The 18,558-nt window shown below is 34.2% G+C and overlaps 1 protein-coding gene across 1 annotated transcript; it reads left to right on the top strand.

Annotated features, from left to right (window-relative positions):
• The first annotated feature begins 2,086 nt into the window (after positions 1–2,086).
• Positions 2,087–10,411, top strand: LOC128203180 (cornifelin-like). The gene is made up of 5 exons (XM_052904475.1): positions 2,087–2,540; positions 5,826–5,908; positions 6,285–6,408; positions 6,993–7,129; positions 8,942–10,411. Exons 1-5 carry the CDS (start codon positions 2,534–2,536, stop codon positions 9,032–9,034), a joined length of 444 nt encoding a protein of 147 aa, XP_052760435.1. The 5' UTR covers positions 2,087–2,533; the 3' UTR covers positions 9,035–10,411.
• Positions 10,412–18,558: the final 8,147 nt, after the last annotated feature.

Genomic DNA, 18,558 nt, shown 5'->3' with positions numbered 1-18,558 from the left:
GAAATGAAATCTTTTTTGACAATTTTTGAATGAAATGAGGAACTATTGGTGTAAATATAAGGAATGAATTGCGGGGTTGATGTCATTATCGGGGATATGAACGCGGACTCCTTCGGACTCCACACACTTTGACCAACCCAATTGCGTTCATACCCCGATAATGACATCAAGTCCGCAATTCATTCCTTAATTATTTCCAAAATTTAAGCCACTGTGGGTAAACATGTTTTGTAAGTTTTAAACTGTGGTAAAATGAATTCTCACTGAAATGAAAATTGACTTAGCTCGTCCAAGCTTTTTACTTTGTTAAGAGTATTTTCCTAAAGGCTATTATTCGATTTAATTTGTAATACTCATGACTAGAATGTTACTTTATGACGTCGATTTTGAAGAAGACAGCTTATATCAACAGGAATATGTTTAATTGTTAGGTCTACAATTATGTGTCAACGTCATTTGTGACCAAATACTAACAAAAAAAAACACGCTCGGACAGACCAAAAATAGGTTAGCCTTACTTCAGTTAATAACCTTGATATCTGTTTTCTTGTTCCCTTAGGCTTCCTATAGTTTCGTTTTGTATATGTTGACCGATATAGGGAGTTACAGATATTTGCAAACATAACTCTCATCATAGCACAACTATTGTATATATGTACATGTATATCCTTTATTACAACTTATCTGTGATTAAACATATAACGTTATTGACACGTTAATTTAATTAATAGATTGCATTATAAAATATTTTGATTTACTGAACTTATGAAGTTGATGTATTTGCGTATTTGATATTTATGTTTTTTTTGTTTTTGTCGTTTTTTGGTTGTCTAGTTTTGTTATTTGTATGCATGGAATCACCTGAAAACACTATATTGTGTATATATTTGTCCACATGGGCTATGACCTTCTGGATGTTCTGTAAATAAATCTTGAATCTTGAATCTATCTGTTTTCTTTTACAGATAACTCATAAATTGATTGATGCTGTTTGTGTAAAAGTTTTTAAATATCGAATATCAATCATAATAAATAACTAAATAAAGTTGCAAATGATGTTAAGGTGATTCAGGTAGAAACGTTATTTCAAACCTTTTTTTTCTAAAATCAGTTCTATGTTTTAATATGAATGATAAACATTATTAGAATACATGTATGTTATAATTATCTTAGAATTCGTGCTTACTCAAAACGGTAGATTAAATAGCATGTATTGGAACATGTTTCTCTAGCCCAATCGAAAGTTCATAATTGAGTTTAAATGGATTAAAGGGTAATGAATATATCGAACATTTTTTTTCTTTTTTATGTTAAAAAAAAATCCGCAAAAATCCGAGGTTTAAATACAAATTTGTTCATGCAAAAAGGTGCACTCTAACAGATTGAACGTTTTAACAACTTTTTTTTATTTTTTATCTTGGAACGAGCAGTTTTTTGCGAAAATATCTGAAAAACAGCGATAAAAGTCTAATGACTAAAGATCAGATCGCACATTTTCATATTTCCTCTCTAAATGATGTTTTATGCCATAGAACATTAAATCTGAAATGGAAATATGAAAATCTGCGATCTGATCTTTTGTCAACAGTCTTTCATCACTGGTATGCAAATATTTACGCAAAAATTTGCTATTTCCGGAGCAAAAAAAATAAAACTGTAAATATGTGAGAGTGCACCTTTAAGTAGCTCAATCCTTCACTACTCTCACTCATTCATCAGTGGTTTGACAATGATAAATGTAACTGTGGTACGCATAGCATCATCACCCTGGTGAACGAGAGTGTCACTACTTGGTATTGTCCACTTTACACGGGTTTCGAGGTGTTGTACTCATGCTGTCATGTTATCATGGACTTTGTTCTTTGAATAAACTTGAAACTTGAGGAGCAGTATTTACACATAGATAAGTGGTGCTGCTGAGTGCTGACTATATTTTCTACATCGATATGAAGATATATTTTACGGATGCATTTGCAATTACACGTAACAACATGGAACGTCTCAGACATGGCCCTGCGGGGTTGATTTGCAAAATGGAAGAACCCGATTGAAATACTTCGCACTTAAGCCATCTTCATCCACTTTATTTCGTTCATACCTGACTTTATAGACGCATTCTCTGAGAAGCTACTTGCAGGAATCGTGTAGCACGCAGAGCAGCTTAACTTATGTTTTATCCATTACCTGGCACTTGAGACCTGCATTGTGTGGAAATACTGAGAAAACACATACTAGGCTTATAATTATCTACCGGGCGTATCTACAGTAGTGATTTGTCGTAATTTGTTTTATTGTTGGAGATTATTATTAGCATAATTGAATACATGTTTCTATAGCAGTGACATTTTCTGTTTAAAAGCTTATTGGCTTTGCAAAACTGTCTTGTAGTCATAGCAAATATTTTGGAAATTATCTCTGGCATTGTTCGGACATTTTCATTGATATTTTTATAGTTTAAAAAAAAACATGTCTGACCAAGGAACTTGAAGGATCAAGGTTACATTAACCTTATCATTGTCTGCTTGAAGTCAAAATGGAAGGTAAGTTTAGTTTAAATCAAATCAATAAGATAAAATAATCGGAATGTAATCAATGTACGGCAGTCAATTGTATAAACCTGGTTAAGTCTTTTGTTTGGTTTAAGTTGGCTAAAGTATTTTTTTATCAATATTTATTCAAAAATTGATATTAACCAATGAAATAATTTAAATATGCTAACCAAGCCTAAAGATGACCAGCAGACAACTTGTCCAAGATTTAAACACTTGTGTGCTGATAATTACGGTAGTAAATATATACTTTATGCTGATTGTGAATATACAATTATGCATCAATATGCTTTGAAACATATCCACGCATATGCACTAACAAGTAAAGTATAAAGCACACCGCAGCTCGAAAAGCCGTCTTATCATATATTGGTCAAGCGATTAATCACAATAATAAACACAACGTTCCGGACATTTTCCCATTATAGCTATCACATTCTTGAAATAAAATACGTACATGTGAATATAAAACATATGCTAAGTACACGCATCTTTACAAGTCAGCAATATTGGTTGATGATAAGCATTTAGGCAGAAGAAAATCAGTTCTGTAACTCTCTGTGCAGATAGACATGTGAGTCATGCGCCGCCTGTTAGCACATTCTCACCGGAAGGCTCGGCAATGTTTATGTTGTAATTTTTGGTTGCTCGATCTCCTTCTTAGTTTGATGTGTGGTATGTCGTCGTTTGATGTTAATAACCTGTGTATCTGTAGTCCGAAAATGATTTTAAAGTGACATTCTTGTTCAAATTAAATACATAACCATGTATATCAAACAACAATTTTGACTTATAAACCTTCAACTACTTACTAAATAATGCATTTATGGAAAACATTTATTACTGATAACAAATTTGTAACCGTGTATTTATTAGCAGAAAGCGCAAAAAAATGATTGGTGAATGCTAAGAGATTTACTGTGGTCTACTAGGGTCTCATAAGGTAGAAATACCGTGTTTTATGTTTATTTCTTTCAAGTTAAGCTCAGTATACTTCATAAGAACCATTGTTTTCAACATTTATTCATCCTTTTAGGAATATTAAAACAATTTAATTAATTGTGGTAAATCTTATCTGGCAGTAAGAGTGCATCTTTAAGCGGAACTTCTAGAGTGGTCAACCAGACACTTTAAACTGTCCATGATGACTGTCCTTCGCTCATTAGGCTACCGTCGGGTCTAAGACTGATCTTCTTTGAAACTCAACACAGTTGTGTCCGGATTCTGGACACGCTTGTAATATTAATAGTTAACTGCATTTTTTTTCGTCAAAAACATATTTATTGGAATGATGAAATATAAGTGAAACTAAGTGCAACATTATGTCGATCAATTAATTCAAACATGTCAGTTTTCAAGACAGTTCTTCAAGACCGTGCATCTCAATCTAGTCGTATCCTTATCTGTGTCATGGGTAGGTGTGCATCAGTGACTTCTACATGACCATAAACAGCGATCAATCAGAACCAAAAAGGCTGTTATAGTCATGATAATATGGACTACATATACAAACAAGCATAGAAACACTGACGGATTGACAATTTTGGGGGGTAAATTAAGACTTTGGACTGACGGCCAGGAAGAGACCGAAGTATGGACAGATCGACAAACATACGTTCTAGGCAATTGGAATGACTACGAGACCACGGACGGTTTAGAAGTGCATGCAACAAACGGACGGACGGAATGACTGGCATACAGGCAAACGGACGGTAGTCAGAATTCGACAGAAATAATGTACATGCTGAAAACTGATATACAGACGGACGGACCGAGAAACAGACGAATGGCCCTAATTGGTGGAAATCAGACAGTTTAACTGTTTACTTAATGTAAATTGACAGATGGGGAAAGGGCAAAAAACCTCATACTTGAATAGACCAAAGTAACACCGAGGCAAAAATATTAAACACATGTTTAAGTTGCGAGGCATAAACACGAACACAAGCATTTGAAAATATGATATGAAACAAAAAGATTTTTGTCATTAAATTGAAGTAGCATGCATGAGATGTTTATCATGTTCATGCTGATAGATAGATTTCGAATAATCACGCCAGGAATCAGTATTGAAATTCTGCCAGCTGGATGGTAGTTATCTGAGGAATGGAAAAAAATCATTTTTTGTAAATGCTAGTCTAGAATAATGTGATCTATGGAAATGATCATTGCATAGCAATATTTATATAAAAAATGCATAAACAAGCTCAGCATGGCAACAAACAAGCATCAAGCATCCACATGATAAGTAAGGACTGTTTTTGTTATTAAAACAGAATCATTTTTGTCCGTGAGTTTACATTGAATAATAGTCGGTCATATAAATCTTTGTTTTATCACTTACATTTTGTCATGAATATGAAAGTTAATATCTTAGGGTTGGATTAAGGTATATGAAAAAGGCACGTTGATAGTCGCGGACCAGCTTCCTTTAATAAAAAAGAAAGAATCCGACACATTTTTTGTGAACTTTCGATGCTTGGTGATCCAATATTATTTCGGGATCATTTAAAAGGACCTGAATATATGATATCAAAACAGTTTAAAGTCACACTCTTATTCTAAATCAATACATACACATGTATAACAAACATTCATTTGGAGTGATAAACCTTCAACTACTTACTATATAATGCATTTATGGAAAATATTAATTACTGATAACAAGATTGTAACCGTGTATTTAATAGCTGAAAACGCAGATTTACTGTGAACTACTATAGTATCATAAGGTTGAAATACCATCTTTTCTGCACCTTTTTCAAATTTAAACTCGGTATCCTTCATTAGAACTATTGTGTTCGAAATGTTTTCATCCTTTTTAATACATTGTGTATGTCAAAACAATTGTATTAATTGTGGTAAATCTTATTTGGGAGTAAGAGTACATTTCTGACTTTCAAGAAAAGGTTATGTTACGACCCATATCAGCTCAAATAATGAGCAATGATAAAACACACTGTAATAACTTAATGTATAGCGTTGTAATGGTCATTTATTTATGAAGATATTCGTAAACAACAACACAAAAAAGCTTACAAATGACACCAAAATATAAATGTATATGGTAACCAGACATCAAGCTAATATAAAGAATAATGGTTTCAGCAATGAGTCGGATTCCTTAACTCGATGGGAATGGCGGGGGACCATACGAATCAAATTTGTTCAAGATGAACCAGCTGTACTGAGCTGCAGATCGCATGTTGACCAAGATATGAGATATGACATGTTTCACTTTCTGTTTAATGGCATGTTCCTTCATATACTTTGCAGAGTCGGTAGTGATGACAGGCGGTTCGTTTACGTCAACGACGCCAACAGACGACACTATCACGAGTCAGCCGAGCGGACTTAAGGTATAGAAATTGTCAAAAAAACAATTCAATGAAAAATACATCACGTAGCGTATTAACTCAATACGACTTTATAAACCGAAATCTTCATCATGTATGTGTGTGTTTGTTTAAAGGTTTAGCTGCTTATACCATAGGTATGTGTACTTAACTGTAAAGGTGTAAATATATATATATCAAGTATCTTCACCTACCTGCCGTATAGTTTTTGGCAGTGAATTACGCAACATGCATTTGATTGGTCTAATTCATCGGTTTACCCATTCTCAAAGACATGTATCATTCTCAGTCATGATTTGTGTTTTTCTGTCTCATACTTTGATCTTTCTCTGTCATAAAAGCTTTGTGGAACGTTTTATACCGTTTATCGTTTTTAAAGACGAACGGTTCAGAAAAGAAGGAGGTATGGCGAAGGTCCGTGGCCAAGGCGGCATTTGACGACACACTCATCGAACGGGATTGGAAGGCGCCACTGTGTACATGTGAACAGGGGCAGACATCCAGTGAGTGTTGATTGTTTGATTTCGCTGATTTACTTACCTTTCAACTTTAAACGAGCAATCATCGTAAATATAAAGTAAGTTATGTCAGACAAATTATGAAAGTTGCTTCACCTTACTGAATAAAACTAGTCAATGAGTACAAAGGGTTTAAGCTGAATAGTTATATGAGGATGTTGCACCCTCAGTGCTCCAGTCAGGATTTGAAAAGGACGGGGTGCTAGGTCAGAAAGGGTACTTACGGTACGCATTTACTGAGCCTTAATGGGACACTTGTAGTAGGCAGCATCAGGCATGATGTTTGAGAGAGAAAAAACATATTTTGATATGTGTATACATTTAGATACATTTAGAACTTTGTCTCGGCATGTTATCAGTCCCTCGCGCCAATGTTTACACAACAGCCTGGTTCCGTCAAGTATCACGTAGCCTCTAGGTAAAGCTAGCTATCTGGTTCGGGGTGACCTCTGCCCTGATCCGGTACAAGATAATATTTGTACAACTATTATGAATATTATTTCGATCGCATGCGTGGAGTGTTGTTTAATAGGAGTAACATTAATTATTTTCAATATATATTATTTCAGATGCAAGTCTGGCATGTTGTTGGTGCTATCACAAGTACATGCTAGCTATCCGGATGGGTGAGACGCCCTTCATGGGACTCTTGCCATGTGCAACGTTTGGGCTCAGGGTTAAGGTCAGAACCCAGTTTGGAATAAAGGTAAGTTACAAAGCTTCGTGATTTAAACGTTTAAACTTAACTACAACGGTTTTAAAACACTCGATCGTCTTGAAATCTTTGTTCATCTACTTCGTCGATACGATATTAAAATACATGTAGTGTGGTCACATGATCGTGTATCGTCGGCATCCTGGGTTTTTAATTAACCAGGTGTTCAACGAAAACCGGCTTTTGGGACTCAGGAAGTCGTAAGACGGGCGGGCGGTCGGACGAGTGTTAAACATTGGTTTCCGTCCAATGACTTTAGAAGTGATGAAACTTGATGTTTAGATAGCTTGTGTAAAGAGCTAGAGTGGGATTGTTGTTTAGGGGGTGGGGTCAAGGTGAAGTTCACCGTTACTAAAATAGAAACTTGGTTTCCACCCAAAAACTTTAGTTAGGAGGGATTGATAGTGAAGAAACCGTGTGTGTTGGTAGCTTATATGATGTTTCGCCAAATAACAAGACGTTGATGGATAGTGAAGAAACTTGACGCGTATGAGCTAGCCTGGAATGTTGGGGTCAGAGTCAAGGTCACTGTTGCTAAAAATAGAAAAATTGTTTCCGCAAATAACTCTTATTCGGATTGATTAATAGTTATGAACCTTGGTGTGTAGGAAGGTTATGTGAAGGCCTGGCTTGGGTTGCTTTTGATGGGGGTGCGGTCAAGGTCTTTGTCACTGTAAAAGTAGAAAAAATGGCTTTCGACCAATAACTTTAGTTAGGACTTGTGGATAATGATGGGACTAGTCGTATGGGCAGCATATGTGAGGAGCTAGCTTGGTTTTGCTTTTGAAAAGTGGGTTTAAAGTCATTGTCACTGTTACTAAAACATAAACTTAAAGAGGAAGGCTGCTGCTTTTTTCTGACCCATACACTAAATTAAATTGCTATCATTTCTTTGTCCCCGTATGGAAAACCTGGTTCCGTCGCATTGCGGCGCTCCTAGTTCCGATTACTTTGCACTAGTAGCTCAAAGAAGTAGAGCGTTATAGTGTACCGGGTATAGCCGACGATGTAAGTTACTGTATCTGTACTTGAGTGTACTTCGCAAATTCACATTTAGAATTACACTAGGGCGCATTGGTGAGAAGCAAACTAGCTGCTTAAGTGTCAGTATTTTACACAGACGCTTGATGACAGCCTCATTAAAGTCATAATAAATCAGTTGAACTTTTGTCAAATTTCATTTTACGCAATGTATTATATTGATGATATACATGTTCAAGTGTGTGTAAAATATGATTTTGGCCACTTGAACTGATTTATTATGACTTAAATGAGCCTTCGTCATCAACCCACTGTGGTATTTTATGCCATGGTGCTACAGAGATTTAAAAGAGAGGTTTAAATCACTTAAGATCATTGTGACATGTACATGAAAAAGAAAGAATAGCGCCTAACATCTTTTTTGTCATTCGGAACTCCTCGGCAATTTTCTATCGAAAACAACCTGGGATGTATGCCGGTACATCTGTAGAAGTAGTTCGTAAAATTTTAGGTTTAATTAAATGCAGTGTTTTAGCTTGTAATTGTATACCTAAGTTTAAATTGATTGCCAGTGAGGTGTATTAATGCAAAAATAATTAAGATTCCCAAGAGTTAAGTCATTATGTTTTACTGCTAAATTAAAATTACTACGCGATCTGTTTGCAGCGTAGTTAAAGTGTACAGATATCTGACATTGTAAATCGTCCATATACGTCCGAGGTTGTTTTTGATAGAAAATGGCCGAGGGGTTCCGAATGCTGGTGTGTCCCCGCCAATGAACTAATGTTTCTGATATCGACACATTTTGTTCTATATTTATAGGGATCAATCGTCGGGGATTTCTTGAGTACGCTGTTCTGTGAGCCGTGCGCCGTGTGCCAAATGACACGTGAATTGGACAACGTCGGACTCTGACATGTGATCCGTTTACCAAGGTCACCGTGACACGTGAATGTTGTGGCCTATGTTTCGTTTAGGTTTTCGTGAAATAGACATCTTAAACAAGAAGTCTTTTAATTAGTAAATCTTAAATTAAACATTTTCTTTAAAGAAGATCTCCTTAATATATGTGCACGTGGATTAAACAAGCAGACTTTAATTTAAATGACACATGAATTGAATTGAACAGCTTGAACAGTGTGTGTTTTACTATCGACACGTGGATAGGTTAAAACAATTAGTGTTAAGTTTACTGACACATGAATTTGACAACTTAAACTAGTAGAATTTAATTATCGTCACGTGGAGATGCCAGCTTAAACAGGTAGTTTAATGTATTGAAACATTAATTGGGCAGCTAAAATGAGTACAATTTAATTATCGACACGTGGATTGAATTGTTTTAACAATGAGTTTGCAAATCACTTGAAACGTGGATTAGACAATCACTTAAAAAGTAATTTAGATTAGTTGATAAATATGGATTAGACAACTTAAACCAGTAACTTTTAAAAAAGACACGTGGATTGGACAACTTAAAAAATAATATTTAATCAAGTGACAAGCCGATTGGACTACATGAATAAACATTCTTTATTTTAGTGACCGTTGATTGGTCAACTTTTGCGCGTTGTCATGCATCAACGTTATAGATCGGTCGAGTGGTTTCGATAGACCACACGTTAATAACACTGTGGAAGTCGAGACATTGCTCACTGTTTACGGCCGTCTATATATGTGTTTTGAACTTATAGTTCAGTGTGACGTTCTTAAAGTGTATAACCACATATTAATTTGGATGAGATTAAGTAATGAAATGATGATTAAACATGGTCTTGTTTTAGGTTCTAGCTAAAGAGACCTTAACCAGTTATTCATTCTTTTAACCGTCAATGTAAACAAATGAACTCGTCAGAGCATAAAATGCCCCTTTGAGCAAAGTTCTAGTTGATTGTTTGATTGTTTGATTGATTTATTGATTTGATTGATTTGATTTATTGATTTGTTTATTTATTTATTTGATTGATTGATCTTTTGAATGATTTATTTGTTTATTTATTAATTTGATTGATTGATTGATCGATTGATTGATTGATTGATTGATTGATTATTTTTTTTAGTATTTATTTATTTATTTATTTATTTATTTATTTATTTATTTATTTATTAAATTATTGTATTTATTTATCTTTCTATTTATCTTTTTATTTATTTATTTATTTATTTATTTATTTATTTATTTATTTATTTATTTATTTATTTATTTATTTATTGATTTATTTATTGATTTATTTATTGATTTATTGATTGCCTATAGCCTATTCGTGTGTGAAAGATACGTTCATTTAATGATTAAAGTATATAATTACTAGAACAAGCTTTGTGTTGTTTTTTATCTGTATCGGCCAATGTTGTTGTATTTTTTCATCCCAGCAAGACACCCAACGGGATGAGTTACAGTCTATGATGAAATATAAAGTAAGGGAGGTCACTGCGTAGGAAATTGTCCACTCTGACTCGAGTCTGATCGAACGTTAATTCGATATAAAAATCCTGTACCCATTTCCCGCCACTTGTCAGATGCAGCAACGTGGTGATGCTGACTGCTGAGTGCTTGACTTTAAATATATAGGTGTAAGTATGCATTTATCACACTGGGCAAATGTAATTAGTTGTATCAATGTATTTTCTATTCACTCACATACGCTCCTCCTGGAAATATAGTTATTTAATGGAGTTAACTGAACGGCAGAAGGGGAGGTCTTCCCCCCAAAAGTTTCGCCTATTTTTAGTCCTTGATGGTGAATTCTCGTGTATTCATACTTCATCCCGCTTACTCTTGACTTAGTGGTGGAGAATACTTAATGCTTAATTGATGTCCTGAATATTTATCCCTTTCCAGCATGAAATTAAAACGATTTTAGGGGCTATTTAACATGTACAGTATTTATCGATAGCTGGCATGTATAGTATTTATCACTAGCTGATCCAGAGGGGGGGTGCAGGGTGAGACCCCTCCCCCTTTAATTGTCCAAGTTTACTTTATATTTCAATTACGGTTCTAACTGGAGTATCAGGGGTGCAAGTCAAAAGCTTACCCCCCTAAGTAACACCCCCTCTAACGTCAAATCTTACATCCACCCTAGCTACAATAATGAGCGATCAGGGATACTTTTTTATTATTTTGACATTTCATGTGTATCCCTGTAACCAGTCTGCCATAGTCTAAAAATTGTCAAAAGACTGGTTGACGGCCATTTAGGTGGACTAACATCCACCCCTGTTTATTTTCCAACGTTGGTGATATTAATTTTGATTATATATTAAGATAGCCCGACTGGCGATGAAATCATTGCACTTGTTGGATAAAAAATTGTTAGGAGAATGTTTACCTCAAAACTGTTGACCGACTTCCAGATAATCTCTCATTGTCCCTGTAGTCCAAATAATTGTACGTTGACGGATTTTTTTTAGATTTTTGATATGGCAAATCCTTCACGTACAAATTGTTTAGTATCAAAAGTGGGTAGTTGTTCCGATCAGGATTCCGGGTTAAAGCATATAGCGTCTATAAAATATCATAAAAACAAGAAATATTACCAGATAATGTTATTTTATATTAGTTCCGTACACAAAAAATAAATATCCAACTTATAATTATGAGTTTGACGGCTTTTTTTCGTTTCATTCTTTTCAAACATAACGATATATACATGAAGGGCACCTGCAAGGCTTTAGGGCACAGTTTTAAATTGCTCGGAACATTTCGGCCATGGCCGAGTTGTTACGGTTGTATAACAAGGTCTATCTCGAAGCTTTGTCGGAGGAGGCCGAGCTATTACGATTGTATCGAATTGTTCCCCTTTGCATAATTGTTGTCTGTGTCAGTCAATTTTCGTTTTATTGGAAAGGTAAACAACTTGTTTTAATGCATTAAATGCTTGTTTAGTGCAAAATAACATTTCACTTACATGGTAAAATATGAATATAACTCTTTATGATCAATTTCAACCATAAAATACTTCACTTAAAACAATTTCAATATTTTTAAAACACCCCCGTTTTTTGCAAATTCCCGTTTAGACGTTAGGGATTGGAAGAATCCCGTATAACACGTCTATTATTTTAAACTAATTGTCCCTGATGTTTCCTGTTGCAGTGATCTCCCTTGTCAAGCAAAGCTTTATGCTTTACTGCTTAAAAATAATTATTTTGACGGAAATCATATTGCAATACATATCATCTCTATATGTTTTTTGATGTGTGACTAGAAAGATATTGAAGTGTGGATGATTATTTTTTTTTTCAAATAAACTCAAGAATATTTAGTTACCGAAAAAATATGAAATAGATGTAAGGCCAAAAAAAACAAAACCTGTTTCTGGTAACATGGTGGAAAAAAATAGGGTCGGTCGGTCGGGACTTTTTTTTTACAGTTTCCATTTCATGCAAAATTCCGTTGCATCAAATCAATTATATTATATCTAAGCTTTCCATAATTAACAAAAAGTCAGAAAAAAACAGCAATGTTTAACCCTTTAGCGCATGTATACGAGATAGGCCGACATAGCTCATTAGCAGATGTATACGCATCTGGCCGACCGTATCCATTACTGGATGTAAACGCATGGCCCGCATATTTCAATAGGGTCATTTCAATATTTCAATTTTGCATCTTTCTTTTTGTAAACAATATCCCGGATGTTTATAAAATTAAAGTTTAACCTTTTGTGTATTGATTTTCCCTTGAAAATATCGTCTGCTAAATTGAGAAGGTGTTTATGCTCCCAATTGCAGGTGTGATATCCCATTGTGACGTAATAAGACCACGAGCTGAGTACTGTATGGAATTTCCCCCAAATTCATTGATGCGTAAATCATTAAATATATTACGTCAGTTCAGTTTACCATTAAAATCAATTGAGATTATATTTACTTAAAGGTAATATTTTGTTTACAAACAAAAGAAACAATTAGTAAATGAGAAAATGATGGGTAAATTTTCTGTGAAGCTGATATAATGTCCATCATAGTTTTGGCTGTAAAATAAGTCATGTTTTGTTTGATCTAGATCTTTTTATTCATACCGGAAAATCATTTATCAGCTTTCTTTTTTGTAAACAATTTTATGAGGGGGTAATAAAGTTAAACAGACACCTTGGACTGGATCTCTCAGCTGGATGACACCGGATATTCCTGACATATTTCTGTGTATTATACACAAGAACATAAATTGTCGGCTTTTTAATCCAGATGGGTCTTTTTTATGATAGGGGTAATAAAAATTAGATTGATCCCAGCATTTTATTACCCTTTGCTTTAATGCAATTATGACATTTCAAAGAAATGTTACAATTCCATCTTGAAAATACATTCACAGCTGAAATAAAATAATGTAATATTTCATCATTGACACCATTTATTAGATAATTTAATTATCTATAAAAAATGTATTCACATAAAAAAGATTTGGACACAATTATTTGGAGTAACATTGATTTTAAGGTCATACTGCTGTATTCATTTTCTCATTTTCAAATATCCAGAAAAGTACCTATACAGATAAGGACTGCTTATCAGTAAGATGGCTATTGACTGGGAGGTGTAATCTGGCCACTTGTCTATGTGCTAAAGGGTTAATGTCTGAAATCATTTCCTTACCTTCAACTACCATATTTTCTCGCCAATTTTGCCCATGAAATTTAGTGTTTGTTTTATACAATACTCCTTTATATAAGATGCAATCAGTTTTCATAACAAATCCAGCACTTCAATTTCTACAAATCTATGATGATGTTCTAGCGAAACAGTCATTTATCAACTAAATTTGTTAATTTGCTTGAATTTTCTTGTCAACTGTGAGCTCTCTTATGTAGAGGTAGGTTAATAATAGAACAACTAAACGCGGATACGGATTTATTTAACGTATTTTATTATTTATAATTTATCATTATTCTCGTAACAATCAAAGTTTCATTCATAATCGAAGTGCATTCAAACATCTCGGTCATTGTTTTAAGATTCCCAGACGACGAGTATTGATTATTATATTTTTTCGATCATATGGTATTTTCTTACCAGCCTAGACAAAATCCTGGCAATCAAATGGTATCATATGGTATCCGACCGACCAATTTAAATACAAACCATAGTCACCCGCCTTTGATCTTATTACCACTCGTGCTCTGACGTCACAAATTGTACTGTTCGATCTGCAGCCGACACATTCCTATAAATGTGTTGTTTTAACTTTCGCAGGTTTTTGTTTCCAGTGGATGGGACTTAAATAAGGCGAAATAAATAACCATTGATAACTGCAGATAAATTAATGTAATGTTTTATGAAATGTGAACCTCGCAGTTAAGCTTGCATGAATTCGCAAAGCCTAATCGTAAGAAGCCTGCATGATATACGCAAAGCCTTATGTAAAAAAAGTAAGTTCTATTTTGGACATGGATAAATAACACCGCGAACTATTGCCTAAAAATCTTCATTATAAAGACAGCAAAATGTGTCTCCTGTGATCAACCACGTGTTCGGACCCAGGGTTTTTTTTCGGCAATTTTTATAGCCGGTATTCGGTCATGTTCCCAATGGCAAAAAGTATCTTTTTTTCCCAATTTCCGATAAAAATTCCCAATCTGGAGATCCAAAAAAGACGAAAGAAAAAATGAGAAAATTGACAATGAAAATATAAACAACACAGTTATTTCCCCTGCATGCAAGCGTCTATTCACAGAGACATACAATGATCAGTGGTGAAAGGTGGATTTTCATTGGTTGAACTTTATTTTCCATCCAATCAGAGAGCATGTAACAAATTAAAGAGTTCTTCACATTGTGTTAAAAACATGTGTTATTGTAAACAAAAGGATTAATAATTTTAAGTTGACAGTAGATTATTCGGTGCAGAAGGGGATTAAAATTACTAATAGACAATGCTGTTCTTTATCATGCCTCACATACATGACCTTGACCTTCATTGCCAATATCGGAATATGACAGAACTGAGAAGTGAAACTGAAAGTAGACAACTCGGTCAGAAATTAACAAGTCTTTATTTATTTATAATGATGGTGGACTTAATTTTTGATGAATGACAAAAGGAAACAACTTGATGAAATTTTACAAAAAATATTCATTTGCTTTTTATCAATTGCATAAAAAGTCTGACTATTTTTAATAGAAAGCAGATTTTGTATCCAATTTAAGCCCATCAAATTGTCTTCTATTAAAAATAATTTTCTATGAAGTACTTTTATTATATGACAGCGTCTCATAAAAATATTAATAAAGGGGGTAAACAATTTGACTATTTCAAAGAGTTAAAACAAGTGCTTAAACAATATAAGGTGATAACATCTAGTAAGTGAGTATTATGTTGAAAATACCAAAGCTATTCATTTTAATATTCTATAAATTTTATCCTTTGTAATTATTTATGAAGAATTTCCCAATTTTTGCAAAATTGGCGCGAAAATTCCCAATACCACGGGTATAGGTCATATTCCCAAAATACCGAAAAAAAACCTGGGACCAACACATGCGTTTGCCAATTTGAAGATATCGGACAGGGATCGCCGAACTCTGCCATTTTGTTTCCCTGTTGACAAAGCGTATCGGTAATACATAATAAGGAAAGAAAGTTTATTCTCCTGGAACAGAGACAGACATACAACGAAAATAACGACAATATATTTAATTTTGATTTTTTACTATTATGCCTAAAAAAAGATTAGGGTTGGAGAGGAAAAAATAGGGTTGGTCGGGTTACCGAAAACAAAGGTTTTTTGTTTTTGTTGGCCTAAATAAAATCATGTCACAAGCAGCACATGTTGCTGGACTGACACCCTCCTGCTTCACTAGCTGCCCTGCCCCCTGGCAACACAGGACCACACCTGGACCATCATACTTGCATTCATACAAAATAAAATAAAAAATTGTACACTTGCTGGGACCAGTAACAATCCTACTCCCAGACATAATTATGTCATATCATCATATCATTCCTTGTTTTTAACTATGTAAGATGCTCAAGATGCTTTTTTCTGTAATCTGATGGGCTGTAAATCTGGCTTGGGCTTCAGAAATTTCAAAGTCTGTAAACCCCATTGGCTACCAGGTAAAAAAGGTTAGTTTCGCACACTGTTAAAGATCTGTTACAGGCCTCTAATACATGTACAGAAAAGTTATTAGCGTAGAAAAGTCTTGACCATTTGAACTGATATGATTTGGTAAGATAACATCTTTTCCAAAAACAGTTTGTGTAAGTAGGCTATTTATTAGCTCGACTATTCGAAGAATAGGTGGGCTATTCTACTCGCCCCGGCGTCGGCTTCGTTGTCGGCGTCGGTGTCCGGTTAAAGTTTTAGGGCAAGTTGGGATTTTCACTTATAAGTCCAATACCTTTCATTCAATTGAGTTAATACTTCACACAGTTGTTCAGGGCCATCACATGATGAGGTTAGATAACTCCATATTACTCTTTACACAGATTATGGCCCCTGATTGACTATGAAACTCAGGTTAAAGTTTTAGGGCAGGTTGGGATATTTATAAATAACTTCTATACCCTTTATTCAATTGACTTAATACTTCACACAGTTGTTCAGGACCATCACACAATGAGGTTACATAACTCCATATTATCCTTAATACAAGTTATGGCCCCTGATTGTCTTAGGTTAAAGTTTTAAGTTGGGATTTTCACTTAAAACTCCAATACCATTCATTCAATTGACCTAATACTTCACACAGTTGTTCAGGACCATCACATGATGAGGTTAGATAACTCCATATTATCTTTTATTCAAATTATGGCCCTTGATTGACTATTGGACTTAGGTTAAAGTTTTAGGGCAGGTTGGGATATTTATTAATAACTTCTATACCCTTTATTCAATTGACTTAATACTTCACACAGTTGTTCAGGACCATCACACAATGAGGTTACATAACTCCATATTATCCTTAATACAAGTTATGGCCCCTGATTGTCTTAGGTTTAAGTTTTAGGGCAAGTTGGGATTTTCACTTAAAACTCCAATACCATTCATTCAATTGACTTAATACTTCACACAGTTGTTAAGGGCCATCACATGATGAGGTTAGATAACTCCATATTATCTTTTATTCAAATTATGGCCCTTGATTGACTATTGGACTTAGGTTAAAGTTTTAGGGCAGGTTGGGATATTTATTAATAACTTCTATACCCTTTATTCAATTGACTTAATACTTCACACAATTGTTCAGGACCATCATCCAATGAGGTAACATATACCTCCATATCCTTGATTGACTTAGGTTAAAGTTTTAGGCAAGTAAAAGTTAAGGGCAAGTTGGGATTTTAATAAAAAAAAACTTCTATACCTTTCATTCAATGCACTTATTAAAATTCAAAATTATTTACGACCATCTTACAACAAGAAACATAACTCCATTTTAACCCTTAATACAAATTATGTCCCTTGAGTTTTTTTGTGTGTTTTTTTATTTCTTTTGACAGGCACATTTTTAATAATATATAAAGCCTAATAATTAAAAAAAAAAAGCCTACCTACCTACCTATTTTTGAAAAGGATGTAACCCTAACCAAACATTTTTTTTTTTAGGCCTTATTAATTAAAACACATTTATTTATTGATTTATGTTTATTTTTTTACCAGCTGATTATAAAAACGGTAGGGTCAGCCCCTATTTTGTATGTAGGGTCGGGTCAACCCCAACCAAATGTTTTTCTTTTTTAGGCCTTAAACTACTTAGGGATGAAACGAGTTAATCAATCAAACAGCTACAGTGTAATACAATTGAGCTTTTTTATTGTCTGTTTGATTATTTGCTCCTTTAGTTTCTGTGCAGGGAAATATTGAACAATTGTTTGGGAAAATTGACGGCTCTTTTGGGTCTTGCTAAATTTTGATATTGAAATGCAATGCCAAGTTTGGAAATCATGTTTAAGTAGGTGTTATTGTAATTTCTGCAATTGATGCCTTAATGTTATCTCAAATGTTGTACTTAATGGATCTAAGAAAATTAATTATCATTATGAGAAAAATAACCTTTATATAAAACTTCACTAACAGATTTGAATCTTAAAATGTATTCCTAATCAATTAATATGAAAAAAAAAATGTTTTTTTTTATTTTGAAATTGTTTGACTCCTTATTTTTCAATATCACTTAGACAACTCCAAAATGTACTGAATGCTATAACAACATCAGTTTTAAGTTCAAATGTTTTGGGTACCAAGCAAGAAGATCCCATAACAATGCCGTAGGATATCTAATTTTAAGCTTCCTTTATTTTAAAGTTTCCAATGTACGAATAAGCTTGGTATTTCATTGAACCTTTTGCAATAATACTAAATTTTGTTGCCTCACGAGGGTAACCCCATGGTGCCTCACGACGGTGACTCCATGGTGCCTCATGACGGTGACCCCATGGTGCCTCACGACGGTGACCCCATGGTGCCTCACGATGGTGACCCCATGTTGCC

Source organism: Mya arenaria, chromosome 9, assembly GCF_026914265.1.
Source record: "Mya arenaria isolate MELC-2E11 chromosome 9, ASM2691426v1".
NCBI classification, from domain to species: domain Eukaryota; kingdom Metazoa; phylum Mollusca; class Bivalvia; order Myida; family Myidae; genus Mya; species Mya arenaria.
Note: the sequence above shows the minus strand (reverse complement) of the source record. Positions and strands in the feature narration are given on the sequence as shown.